A 13,664-nucleotide genomic window follows, 5' to 3' on the forward strand; every position below is an offset into this window, starting at 1 on the left:
AAAAATGGCTAGCTCTCTGAAGACACTCAGACTTCCTAATGTGCAAGCAGAAAGAGCACATCTCTTTCCCATAACCTGGCAAACCGCAGCCTGCAACTAAAATCCAAGCCGGTAAGCAGCTCCCGCAAACACAGCACCCGGGCAGCCGGAACTCTCCCGGAAACAGTCTCCAATCTCGAAAGCCCCGTGCCGCGGCAGGCTGAAGTCTCGCGAGAACAGGCTCCGCTTAGCGGAGACCTCTGATAGGTGGGTTGTGGATATGGCCCGGCCTAAGTCGTCCGGGAGCTGGATGGACAGACGACTGGAACACGATGTGTGTGAGCTCGTCCGGCAGGTTACTGGCCTGCAGGACGAGGCGGATCCCAACTTCCAGCTGGCCTTGGACTTCGCCTGGTCCAACTTCAGGTGTGGGATCGCGGCTGCGAGCTAACGCCGGGCGGGCGGGTCCGGGGCGGGAGTGCGGCCTCCTGGAAACCGCCGGCTGCTGCTGTGTCTTGGTTTCCCCTACGTGCCCTTGGGAGAAACACTCAGTTGCAGTGGCACACTCCTAGAGAGCTGCTGACTCTGCTCTCCCTCACGTAGTACTCTGCACACCAAAAGATGGCTGGGAAAGTGAAACTTGAGCCCGAAATTCTGATCACATTAGTCTCATTCCCCCTCTTCTCTTGCTCGAGGGGCCACTTGCAAATTTCCTTGCTTCTGTGTCCCCCTTTTGCATAAAACAAATTCAAGTTCTACTACTGTGCAACACGTAACATGCTTAGTAAAACTCGCCTTCAACAGTGAACAGTTTGTCAAACTCTATTATCCTGATTCTAAACACAGACATTGAGTGTCTGCCTACTTTGTGAGAATACAGACCTCTCAGGTTCATGGGACCAAAACAACGCGTGCAATTTCAAACTGTAATCTATAAAAAGAGCAGCGATTCAAATAAGTCAAGTAACTCAAAAAAGTAATTGCATCACAAGTGAATTTTCCTATTAATATTTCTAGTGGCAGACGGGAGGCAGGTGGTAATCATGTTGGGAGAGACCTAAGACGTTGCATCGTATAACAACAGTATTAAAGCATGCCTAGAAACCTGTCACGGGTAGAAAACATGTAACATTCACAGTATTGCAGCTGCTTTATTTCATAAATGAGCCTTTGATATCACTACTAGGTTTTGTTGTTGTTTATGTGTATGAGTGACTTGCCTTTATGTGTACATGTGTGTACCTGGTGCCCAAGACAGCTGACCCCTCAAACTTGGGTTATAAATAAATAAAGATCTAGCAAAAACCCTAGGAAAATATGTTATAGTGACCATAACTATGAGACATGTGGAAAGACGAACCAGAGGACAGATTGTAAGGGTATTAAGACAAATGCAGGGTTATAGAGAGCTGTGTCTCAAGTATACTTCGCTACAAGACATTAAATGTTGTCGTGTAATATTGGCACTAAAAACTGTATTTTATCTTTACCAGATTTCATCGTTTCTTGGATGTCAACAGTCACAAAGTAGAAAAAACAATAGAAGGGTATGTTGATTCTCTGTATATCTGTGTGTATTCATTGATGTGTTTTCTTAAGTTATTTTGGTATCGATTGTTTTTTTTAATATTTCAGAATTTATGAAAAATTCACCATTCATTCTGATCTCAGCAAAGCTGCTAGCTGGAAGAGACTAATTGAAGAGTTTCTAAATGTCTCTCTTCCCAGCACAGAGAAAACAAAGGTAAGCCTTCAGCTGTGTTCTCTCCATTTGTATTCACTCTTTTTGTTCTTGTTGCTGCTGCTATTTTGTTGTTCTGAGACAGTGTTCTCTGTGAAGCCCAGAATGTTCTGGAACCCACCTTATAGACCAAGCTGCCCTCAGAGATCGTCTGTCTCTGCTACCAGAATGCTGGGATTAAAGGTGTGTGCTACAGCTGCCCACTGCCAGGCTTTTGTGTTCACTCTTTGCAGTGTAATTATCATCAGTGTGTTATCTCTTCACAAACACTCTATTTAATAGTATCCCCTGGCTGGAGCAGGGCCTCCTTGAGAACTGTTGCCTCAGGTTTGTTATGAAATGAGTAACAGGCTTGTCTCACTTAGAATTTACCATGGTTATGGAAATCAGCACGGTTTGGTTACCTTGAGTTTCTCAAACAGCAACTGTATTCTAGATCCAAAATGTGCTTTTATATTATCTCAGGGGCTCCAAGGCCACCCTTGCTACAAGAATTCTAAACCCTGGTATCTTCTTGGTCTGATATCATCATTGCTATGGTTTATTACCATTAAGTCATATATACTGTGGTCAGGAAAAGGATGAATAGAACAGAAGCAGAAACTGAGCACTTGTGTGGCAGGCTTTACCCTTGGGTTTATGTAAGTGTAATCTACGAGGTTCACTCACACCAAAATAAAACTGCCTAATGATGTATTTCTCAAAATGTTAAGTGACTCTTGGTGAAAATTAAGTGGAGATTGCATCATTTGTGTTAGAATGTAGGTTTGTATGTGTGCACATTTGTGCTTCATTTTGTTGGTGGTGGTGTTTATTAGGCCTTTTGAGGATTTTATGCACTGGATTTTGGCCGTATTCACCACCACTTCAACTCTTCTCAGACCCATCCATCCTTCTGTGCCCACCCACCTTTGTGTCCTTTTCTATCTTAATGCATAAAGTCTTCGTTCATGCTGCCTCTGTGGCCGTGGGTATGTGGCCTTGTATGCCTGCCCTGTTGTGGGCAGAGAACAGTTTCTGCCTCAAAATCTACAAATAAATCTACCACGTGATGTATACCACTCTTGGGCATACACCCAAAGGACTCTATCACCCCTTTGAGGTTCCTGCTCATTGTTGCTTTCATAATAGCCAGGAAATGGGAACAGCCTGCTAGTCCATCAGCTGATGAATGGACAGTTTATTGTGGTAAAGTTATACAAAGAAATATTAGTCAGACTTTAAGAAAAATGAGATTAGGAAATTCACAGACAACTAGTGCTGGAAACAGTCATTCTGGCTGAGATCACCAAGACCCAGAAAGGAGAAGATCACTTGTTTTCTCTCATTTGTGAGTGTTAGATTTTAGTCTTGCACCCGTTGTCTTAATGTGATGAAAGAGCCAGAGGGTTGAAAGGTCAAAGCCATCTACATACCAAGACCTTGCCTAAAGCAAAATACTTACTGGCTACATTTACTGAAATTCCAGATTTGCTAAAGAAAAGCCCATAATTGTTCAAAAAAAGTATTTTAAAAAATTGGACACTATGATTCTAGACATGAGCTTTCCTGTTATCAACCAGTTAAAAATTCTAAGAACTGTTAACTAGAAGTTGGCTGCAAGCCATCCATGGAAACATCCCTTTTGGAGAATGTCCAAAGCTTTAGCTACTCGAATCTCCACTAACTGTTTTCTGCATAGCTAACGTTGCATTTTAGACATCAGTGCTGTGAACCAGGAAAGACTCAGAACTTTGCATCATAGAAAGGCTAACATACAAAAACATACTTTTCATTAGGTAAATTTGATTGGCTTATGAGAATCAGAACAAAGATATGTTGAGACTTGAAAAGTCTTGACAATATGGTTTCTAATAAAGGAAAATCAAAATCAAAAGACTTAGGTCTGTTTAAAAAAAAAAAAAAAAAAGCTAATCCCTCCATAAGGTAAATGCAAACTTAACAGCAATGGCTGGAGAATTAACTCAGCACTCAGGAGCAACTACTGCTTATCCAGAGAACCTGGGGTTCCAGTACCACTCCCAGTTGTAAGTCCACTTCCAGAGGACCTAGTGCTCTCTGCTGGTCTATGAGAGTGCTGCATGCATTTGTTGCCTATACACACAAGCTAAAAAGTAAATCTTTGAAAATAAAGACCAAGAACATCTTTCACTTGTCTGAGTGTAACAAACAGGTGCATTTGTACTCTGTGCAGTTATAGGTGTGCAGTGTTTGTGCTGACTGTACATAGGATTCTTACAGAGACTGTAGTCAAATAGCCTAACTGTTAGATATGTTTAATCTTCAGGATGCATATTACTACTGGACAGTAACTTCACTGTTAGCCATAATGTCATGTTCTAAAGAATTATGTTACAGTTTCTCTAGCCTAGTAAAATGTAAATGTCTTAGGTTTGTTAGAAATACAGACCGAAACCTCATGTGACTTAGATATGTGACCATTTGAATTATAGAAGTTTAGAGACTACAGTTCACTTATGGTAACTCGTGTTTCCTAAAATGAGCAGAGCGGTGTGTAAGCAGCTGTGTCGTTCTTTCACTAATCAGTCAGTTTCAGAAGCACTCACCACCCTCGGGCTGATGGACTTTTCTGTGTTTTTACAGACAGATGCACATTATTCCATACTGTCACTCCTCCTGTGTCTGTCTGATTCTCCTTCAAACAGCAATTATGTGGAAACACCGAGAGAGAAGGAAGTGGGTATGTTACCAGATACAAATTTATTTTATTACCTATAATCATTGGGATTTTTATTAAAATCTGTAAAATCACAGCTAAGGCTACATAGAGAAACCCTGTCTCCAAAAAAAAAAAAAAGAAGAAGAAGAAGAAGAAGAAGAAGAAGGCTATAAAAAGAGAAAACTCAACACTTAAGAATGTGTTAGAATTCAGATTTATTAAGTTTCTCTCCCTTGCTCATGTGCTCTTTATCTTTATCTTTTTTTTTTTTTAAAGACAAGGTTTCACTTATCCAGGCTGGCTTTATACTCACCAAATAGGTGAGGATGACCTTGAACTTTCTTAAGGTCAAGAATCACAGGTGTGCGTTACTTTGCCCAGCTTGCACAGTATTAAAGAGCTGTCCTTCCGCTTCTGCATTCTAGGCAAGTGTCAGCTACCTCCCAGCCCCAACTGTATTAGTGCTTTCAAATTTAGTTCCTTGAATGTATTTTGAGTTTTATGTGGGTTTCTTTATTTGTAGTTTTATGGGTTTTAGGGTTGTTGGGGTTTTTTTTTTTCCCAGATATTTATGATAAAGCTAATGAGGTTCCTTTGTTACATTTTAGAAAAGAAGGATGATTTTGACTGGGGGAAATACTTGATGGAAGGTGAAGAAATTGGCCTTGGTCCAAATATTGATACCCCGGTAAGTGACTTATTTTGCTAATGCCCCCACGGCAACAGTAGTTTTAGTGTACCCTCCTGCCATAGAACATGCTGTCTAACAAGAACTCTCGTCACTAAGCAGTGGGTGGCTCCTCAGGTAAAGGTGCTTATGGCCAAACCCAACCACCTGACTTGCATGGTGAGAAGAAACTCCTGCAAGTTGTCCTCTGATCGACACATATTAGTCATGGATGAGCGTGTCATTAATGTGTGTATACATACATACACTCTAAAAATGTAAAAATTATTTTAAAGATGTGGATTATGGAAGATTTATTAATATTCTGGGCTAAATAAATATGTCAATATATTTTACATATTAATGATACTATATTATAATTATTTGGTGTTTTAAACAGAAGAAAAGGGGGAAATTATTCAAATTACAATACCCTTCCCAAACTGATTATTTTCAAATAGGTCAGTGCAATAAATGTACTAAGTGATTAATTATATTTTGTTCCTATTGTACTGTTAGTCAAGGAAATTGAAAAGCATGCGTTATTCTCAGTCACTACCTCCAAGCAATAACACATGTGAGATTCTTTTGGAATTCAGAAGTGGTTCTTGCTACTTCTATTCACAAAAGGTTAAATTCACATATTCATAAAAAAAGTAAATTTGGCTGAGTTGAAACTAAAAACAAATTAGCTTTCTATAGCTCTTCATGACTCATAGAAACTTGTGTCTGGACCCTGTCTGTCCTAGTCACCCATTTCTGCCCTCTCTCCATCTCCCTTCTCCATAACCTTTGTCTACACTGTTCCTATACATGCAAACATCATGGACTAAGAGCTTCAGTCTTGGGATTTTTATCACCTCAAATCAGACTATTCCCATTGTGGAAACTTATGAGATAAAGAAGGTTTTATTTGGCTTTTGCTTCTTTTTAGAAATGTTCTTTATTTTTAAGCCTAAGTTGCTCTAATTGTTACAGTCTCAAGAGTGAGATCCTTTTTCTCCTTAAATCAGAATTGGTCTGAAGACAGTGATGATGAAGATACACAGCAGCCCTTGAGCAGAGAAGACTCTGGGATACAGGTAGACAGGACCCCATTAGAAGAACAAGACCACAACAGAAAAGGGGGGCCTCAAGTCTGCTGGGAAGGTATTATTCATGGTTCAGTGCTGGTTTTCTCACAAGAGGTCTCAAGTCACAGGATTCAGATTGGTGACATTGATGAGAATATTGCTGAGCACTGACATTCCTAGTACAGTCATCCTCAGCATTGCTAACGCTGCAACCCTTTAATGCATGGTCTGATAGAATACAAGATGATTAGAAAACAATGGAGGTATTGTTAGCAACTCCAAGTTAAATCTACAAATTTACTAAAGCCTTAATCAAAAATCTAGTTGGAATTGTTTGTCACACTGCTTCTAAAATGTCCACGGTAGAGTACAGGTTCACAAAGCCTCGTGAATGTAGTTAAACACTCTGCCACTGAGCATACCCCATCCTATTAAGATTTGTAAGTTGTTTGTTTATTGGTAATGTTCTTTTTTATCTTCTCAAGTATTCATCTAGTGGTTTCTGTGTCTGTTCCTGTTTTTATTGTGAATCTTGAGCAATTTGTTTTACTTTGTTTCCATAGGTACAAGAGAACACTGTTGGTCTCTGTGGCTTGTCTAGCTTAGGCATTCATTCTTGGCACATCTTCATTGTTAAGTGGTAGTTTGTTGGTTTCTTTGGGTTTTTTTATGTAAGTGGTTAGTATTAATTGTAGGCATTCACAGTTTTATCCCCTTCTAACTCTTTCAATTTCTCAAGACAGGGTTTCTCTGTGTAGTCTTGGCTACCCTGGAACTCACTTTAGACCAGACTAGCCTCAAACTCAGAGATCTCCCTGCTTCAAGTGCTAATATTAAAGGCATGCACTGCCCCACATGGTCTTTCTAATTCTTAAACCTTGCATGTTTGTGGCAACTTGAGTAAATCTAAGTCAGCCCTCTCACAGACTAGACAGTGGCCATTAGAGGGCCCTCATAGACAGGGTTTTATCCCGAGGGGACTACACTTACAGTTATGAAGAGATGGACGTTCCTAGTCACTATAAAAATTGATACATACTTCACTCTTTGTGACAGATGAGCCAGATAGCCGGAGCTGGCTGGAGCAGCATGTAGTCCATCAGTACTGGACAACCAGGCGCTCCCGAATTCCACACAGTTCACACTTGCACTCCAACTTAGCTGCTGTCTGGTAAGCTAAACTTCTTGTTTAATATAGTGACAGAACAAACTTTGATGGTTGAGCATATAACTTTGATTTGTGATTTAAATCAAGTCTTGAGTTGTAAACTTGTTAGTTTTAAACAAGTGTACTGGAGTGTATGCAAGAGTGCATGTAACATGAAGCGGGGGAGGCACCGAGGGTCGTAGACACAGTAGACAGTACTGTTTGCTGAGCTAAGCCTTACCTCCCTTGGTCAATTTCTAATTATATTTAATATCATGAAATTACTAATGGCACTATGTTTATCTTCATTTAAGTAGATTGGTGTATGTTAGCCTGTATCTAATTTCCACTTATTATAAAAATATACTAATTTTTTAAAAATTGCATAGTTTGAGGCAAAAATGTTAAAACAATTGTAATTGCTCTGAACATGCTTCAATAAAAAGATTTCAGAATGAAAAATGCATATGGAGTGAACTTGAGGCATTTATTGTGTTTATTTGTTAATTGCTGAGTTTAAAGTTGCATATATTCATTGAGGCGAGTAATTTTACTTCTGTTGGCCTTTGATGTTTGCTCTTTAATAGGGACCAACATCTGTACAGCAGTGACCCACTGTATGTTCCAGATGACAGGGTGGTGGTTACTGAGACACAGGTCATTCGGGAAACGCTATGGTAAGATGCATCAGCCTGGGAGATTGTACTTTGAGAAGTAAAATTGCTTTGTTCTGTTTTTAAGGAATATACCCAAGAAATTCTACTTAGAGGCTAGAAACAGGCCGTAGGGATGAATTTCAGACTTCAGATTTCATTGTGAAGATTGTGTAATTTTGATATATTCTTTCCTATTTTAAATAATTTGGGATTGAGTTAGACCATCATTTTTGAATACCTGAATTTAAAACAAGGTTTGCTGCTGACTGCTTATATTTGAAACATGTCCGTGAAGGTTGTCTGTGCTGGTACCCAAGACTGCGAGTGTATTGCAGACTCTGATGGTACTAACATTCTATCAACATTCTGACAGTTTTAGACATGCAGTGTTTCTTTGTAACTTTAGGAATTTAGTGTTTGTGTATGCCTGTATGTGTGTGTTTTGTGTGTGTGTGTAGGGGTAGTTGAACTTATAAAATGATGCTGAAATATCTTGAGTCTTAGTCCCTTGAAGTTTGACAATCTTCCTATTTTCATGCAATTGACTTATTTTGTCCCCCAATTCTGAATTTTCAAAATAAATTTCTTAGCTGTACTTTAGTAATTATTTTAGTAAACTTCAAATATATTGATCTTGATCTTTTTTATTTCATTTCAGGTTACTTTCAGGGGTGAAAAAGCTGTTTATATTTCAGTTGATAGATGGGAAAGTAACTGTGAGAAACAATATTATTGTAACTCATTTGACACATGTGAGTATCTGTGTTTATTGTCACTTAAAAATTAAATTTAAAATTAAGCTGTACATCATTGCAGGGCTTAACCAATTCTCAAGTATTTGTGACATTTAATTTTAATTTTTTCTTATATTCTTTATTGAGAAAGCTGGATACTGTAATGATTTTTTTCCTGTACTTTATGTGTGTCTTTAAAAAGTATAAGCCGTAGTTCTGTAGTGTGTACAAATTGATTGTTCCCTGTTTCTTTTAAATATGATCTAAGCTCATTATGAGCTTATTATGTTACTTTGTTGTATATCACAGTTTCTTTTACACATTTGAACATGTGTGGAAGGCCACCTTTCAGTAGTGTACTTGACTCTGTTGTAGAGCTGTCTGCGATCTGTGCTGGAACAAATAGCAGCCTATGGCCAGGTTGTGTTTCGGCTCCAGGAGTTCATTGATGAAGTCATGGGGCACAGCTCTGAAAGTCCTTTACCGGGAAATGGTCCCATAGCTAAGAAGACACCTGACGCTCCCTTTAGAACCTACCAGGCGTTCATGTGGGCCCTCTACAAATACTTCATTAACTTTAAGGAGGAGCTTACAGAGATTGAGAAGTGTGTCATCAGTAGCGGTAGGTCTTTTTATTTAATTCATAAGTTACCTAACTCACTTTGAAAATTTTAAAGTTATTCAGTTATTGATAAAGCATTTAAAAATTACATGGCAAATAAGTAATTCTCATGAATGTATTCATTTTTAAAGTGGTTTTAAGGCTGGAGAGATAGCTAGCAGATAAAGGCACTTGCCCCCAAGCCTTTCAGCCTGAGATCTGAAGGACTTGCATGATAGAGGAGAAAACCAGTTCCTTCCAGTTATCCTCTACCTCCATGTGTGCACTGGGGCACCACACATCTACCCCCACCACCACCCATACCATACACGCATGCACACTCATGTGCACACATATGCACGCACACACAAGTAAATGTAATAAAATGTTAAATAATTTTGAAGTTACCTTAAATTTCTATTTTTAAGCCATTTGTCTGTAAAAAAACAAAAAGTATCAAACAGCTTACAGTGATCACTTTCTTTCGTTCCAGTTCCCCTCTCAGGCAGCTTCTGTCCATCCTTTCAGAGAGTACTGTGTACACAATGAGGGCTCCCCATTTCCTTTTACGAAAAACCTGTTTTGTTCACACCGTACCCCAGTTCTCAGTGGTGGCCATTTGGACTGTCTCCACCCTACTGATCCTTCTTAGTGCTGCAGTCGTTACGTACACACAGAATGGAACTGACATGTCAGAGATAGGTGTATGTTCTTGCCAGCAGGGTCTTGTTATATATTACTAAACTTCTTTATGACAGGTGTAAAATAATCAACTAGTGTGTGGTTTTTTGTTTTGTTTTTTTGTTGTTGTTGTTTTTCTTTAAACTAAGCACACAGAGTGCCCGTGCTTGTTTCTCTAATTCTATGAGTCAGCTAGGAAACTGCCACGTCACTGCAGCGTGTTAGCTGGACCAGCAGTATGGAGGCATAGCATCTTTGCAATGTGCCAACTTACCACATGTATAGAACTAGGCAGCTACTTGTTCAGGATAAGGAGCTGTGTCACTGCCATTTGAGAACTTGGTTGAACCACTTCTTTGTAGCTTTGCCATGTGTAATTTTAGTTTATGCTCTTTAAGTGACGTTTAGTGCCTTCCATTACATTAATGACTACTTGTCTTTATTTTCTGATATTTGTCAGTTTGCGTATACATTATTTTTGTCTAAATTATCTTTTTCCTGGCTTATAGAAGTTCCTACTTTAAAAAATATATGATATTAAAGATAATGGTATTAAGATATATTAAGGGGTCTGGAGAGATGGGTCAGCAGTTAAGGGTGCTCTTCCAGAGGTCCTGAGTTCAATTCCCAGGAACTACATGGTGGCTCGTAACTATCTATGAGCTCTGGTGCCCTCTTCTGGTGTGCAGGCATGCATGCAGGCAGACTGCTGTGTACATAATAATAAATAAACCTTTAAAAAACAGTACTTAAGAAATGATATGATATTAAAGTGTACCACTCTCCTTCTGGCTATGCCTTTCCATATGACTAGGAAATAACATTATCACCATCAGGATTATATGTTGGTCACAGATGTCTTTCCTTGCAACTCAGTCTGATTTGTTGATACTTAACAGATACAACAATAACACTTGCAATAGTGGTGAACAAGTTGGCACCTCGATTGGCACAGCTAAAGGTCCTGGACAAAGTGTTTAGCACTGGAGTGGCTGAAGTTCCCCCTGGTACTCGCAATGTCGTCCGGGCATCTCACCTGCTTAACACCCTGTACAAGGCCATTCTTGAATATGACAATGTTGGAGAAGCCTCTGAACAAACTGTATGTTGGACTCCAGTGCATGATGAGAAAATAGAGGATAACCTGTCTAATTTCTTGTTAAATGATGTTTAAGTCATGCTATGCTATACAGTTGTTCACAGTTTCACAGCTTCCAAACTTGTGGTTGGCTTACTAGTTTTAATTACTAAAAGAACCAAAGGATGAAACAAAAGAAAAGCAAGAAGTGAAATATGCCTATGTGGCATAAATAGATATTTTTAAAAAAATCCTTTATTGTACATAAAACACAGCTAGGAATGGTGGTCCACACTTTTACTCCGTGCACTTAGGAAGCAATAATAGGTAGATTTATTGAGTTGAGAGCCAGCCTGGTCTATATAAGAAAGTTACATCAAGAGTTACATAGTGAGACCCTTTCTAAAAAGGAAAGAGGTCACAAGTCTATGACAAGGAGCGTCTAAAGTAGTCACAGTGCGTAACAGACATTTAGGAGCTAGGGGTGAGAAATTTTTAGTATTCATGTATTTAATGCTACTGAACTTGTATATTTAATGGCTAAGATGGTTGGGAGCATGTGAAGTCTGGAGGTCGAGTCAAGAGGGTTGTGAGTTTGAGGTGATGTTGGGCTACATGGAAAGATCCTATCAAAAAGAGAGACTAGGGTGATATATTTTGTGATCCATAATTTTTATAAGTACAGATCCAACTGCTAGAGACTGATTGATAAGTTACTGGTTTGTATCAGTAGTTGGTGGAACTCTTGTCTTCTTGCCATTTTAATGTTGAAGTTCAGTACATAAAGGAGTTTGACTTTTTTCCTTTATACAGTATTTTTTCTATTAGTAGCAGAGGAGAATAAAATAACTCATTCTTTTTTATATTTGAAGTAGGGGTGGGGACACATGTGCCACAGCATGCCTGTGGCAGTCAGAGCACTTGAAGAACTTAGTTTTCTCTTGTACCATGTACATTCCAAGGGTCAAATTCAGGTTATTAGGCTTGGCAGCAGGATCTGTGTACGCATCCATGTCACCAGCACCGTTTTCTCTTTCTTGGTAGACATCTTGCTCATGGTACTGTAGATATTGCAGCCATAAGCCTCTGTCTTGGCTGTCTCCTGTTCAAAATCTGACCTTCACTTAAAGAGATGTCTTATTTGCTTTCTAGTGCTGAGAAACAACTTGACCAAAAGCAACTAGAGGAGAAAGAGGATTATTGGGCTTAAACTTAAAACACTTCCAAGTACGTAATTGAGGGAAGCCAAGGTGGGAATTTAAGGCAGGGACCTAACAGCAGGAACTGGAGCAGAAAGTGTGGAGGGATAGTGCTTATGGCTTATTCGTGTGGCTTGTCCAGCTTTATTAAACAACCTGAGACACATGCCTAGGGCGTCACCACCCCGAAGGGGTTGGAACCTTCCACGTTAATCAAGAACATGTCGCACAGACTTGCCCACAGGCAATCTGATGGAGACATCTTAACTGAGGTTCCCTCTTCCTAGATGACCTTAGCTTGTGTCCAGTTAACAAAAGCTAACTGGCACAGTTGACCCCTTATTCGTTTGACACACAGAAATGTCTGTATTAAATAGTTCAGTCTCTTTAAAACAAAGTGTCTCTAAAATCCAAAATCTTAACTATTGTATCTTTCTATTTGCTCAAAATAAGAGGCAGGAACCAGGGTGCTGGTATAATATAATCAAAGCAAAATCAAACTCTTAAAAGGATAAAATAAACATTAGATCAGTGCCATGCATCTGGGATTCAGTCACAATTTTCTGGGCTCCAAAGAGCTTAGGCGTCTCTGCCTCTTGGTTCTGCCATTTAAAGCGCACATAGCTCATCTTACAAGCGCAGGTAAGCTTCACTCCACAGCTGTTCCTGTGCTTAGCAGTTGTCCCACTGTTCTGGAACCTCCAATGCTGAAGGGTCTCCAGGTTGCATTTTCACAAGGGGCCTTCTGGCCTCTCTTCGGGGACTCTGGTTCTGCCAAAAAGTATCAAGCTACTTCCTCTCTCCATAACCCTGTCAAATCCTGGGTGTGCTCTCCCTCCCCCCCCCATCCCCCGTCACCCCTCTCCTTGCTTCTTTGGTACAAGCCTCAGCTACTCTCCATGATGTTCTCATAGCTTTAAAACCAGCACCACATGAGAGACCCTTACACATGACCAAGTTTGTCAAAAGGTATACTGAGGAAAGCATTGAGATGTGGCTTCTGCAATTAGAGTTGGTGCTAATCGTAGCTGGCTCCACGACACCCCTTCCCCCACCCCCTACCTCCCGAAGTGTATTTACAGGATCCGCACTAATAGTGCTGAACATAGCAAAATTTAAGTATCTGGGGCCAGGCTTCTTGCCTGCTCTTAACTCTGAAGTGGCCAGTGAGAAAGAAAAGGATAGAAGGTCTCTCTCTGTCCCTCCCTCCCTCCCTCCCTCCCTCCCTCCTTCCCTCCCTCTTTCTCTCTCTCTCTCTCTCTCTCTCTCTCTCTCTCTCACTCAGCTGGACCCAACCGTGCATACATACAAACATACACAATTACATACATACAAATAACAGAGTCCCAACAGCTACACTTTATTTTTTTCTCTCAGCATTTTTATAGCTTCTTAGACAAAAGTTCTTTATAAAATTACCTCACAGAT

The 13,664-nt window shown here is 39.8% G+C and overlaps 1 protein-coding gene across 2 annotated transcripts in view; it reads left to right on the top strand.

The window, feature by feature from the left end:
• Positions 1–259: 259 nt before the first annotated feature.
• TUBGCP5 (tubulin gamma complex component 5) overlaps positions 260–13,664 on the top strand; it is a gene marked incomplete at its 5' end in the record, with an annotated part of 35,359 nt that continues 21,954 nt past the window's right edge. For both annotated transcript variants that reach the window (XR_013974957.1, XM_080913648.1), the window contains 11 exons: positions 260–405; positions 1,473–1,526; positions 1,615–1,723; positions 4,325–4,421; positions 5,009–5,088; positions 6,081–6,216; positions 7,197–7,311; positions 7,875–7,964; positions 8,602–8,695; positions 9,053–9,299; positions 10,859–11,061. Coding sequence is in view for 1 of the 2 variants with exons in the window: in XM_080913648.1 (XP_080769774.1) it covers positions 260–405; positions 1,473–1,526; positions 1,615–1,723; positions 4,325–4,421; positions 5,009–5,088; positions 6,081–6,216; positions 7,197–7,311; positions 7,875–7,964; positions 8,602–8,695; positions 9,053–9,299; positions 10,859–11,061 (1,371 nt within the window). The remainder of the gene's footprint in view (positions 406–1,472; positions 1,527–1,614; positions 1,724–4,324; positions 4,422–5,008; positions 5,089–6,080; positions 6,217–7,196; positions 7,312–7,874; positions 7,965–8,601; positions 8,696–9,052; positions 9,300–10,858; positions 11,062–13,664) is intronic.

Source organism: Micromys minutus (genome assembly GCF_963924665.1).
Source record: "Micromys minutus genome assembly, chromosome: 3".
Classification (NCBI taxonomy): domain Eukaryota; kingdom Metazoa; phylum Chordata; class Mammalia; order Rodentia; family Muridae; genus Micromys; species Micromys minutus.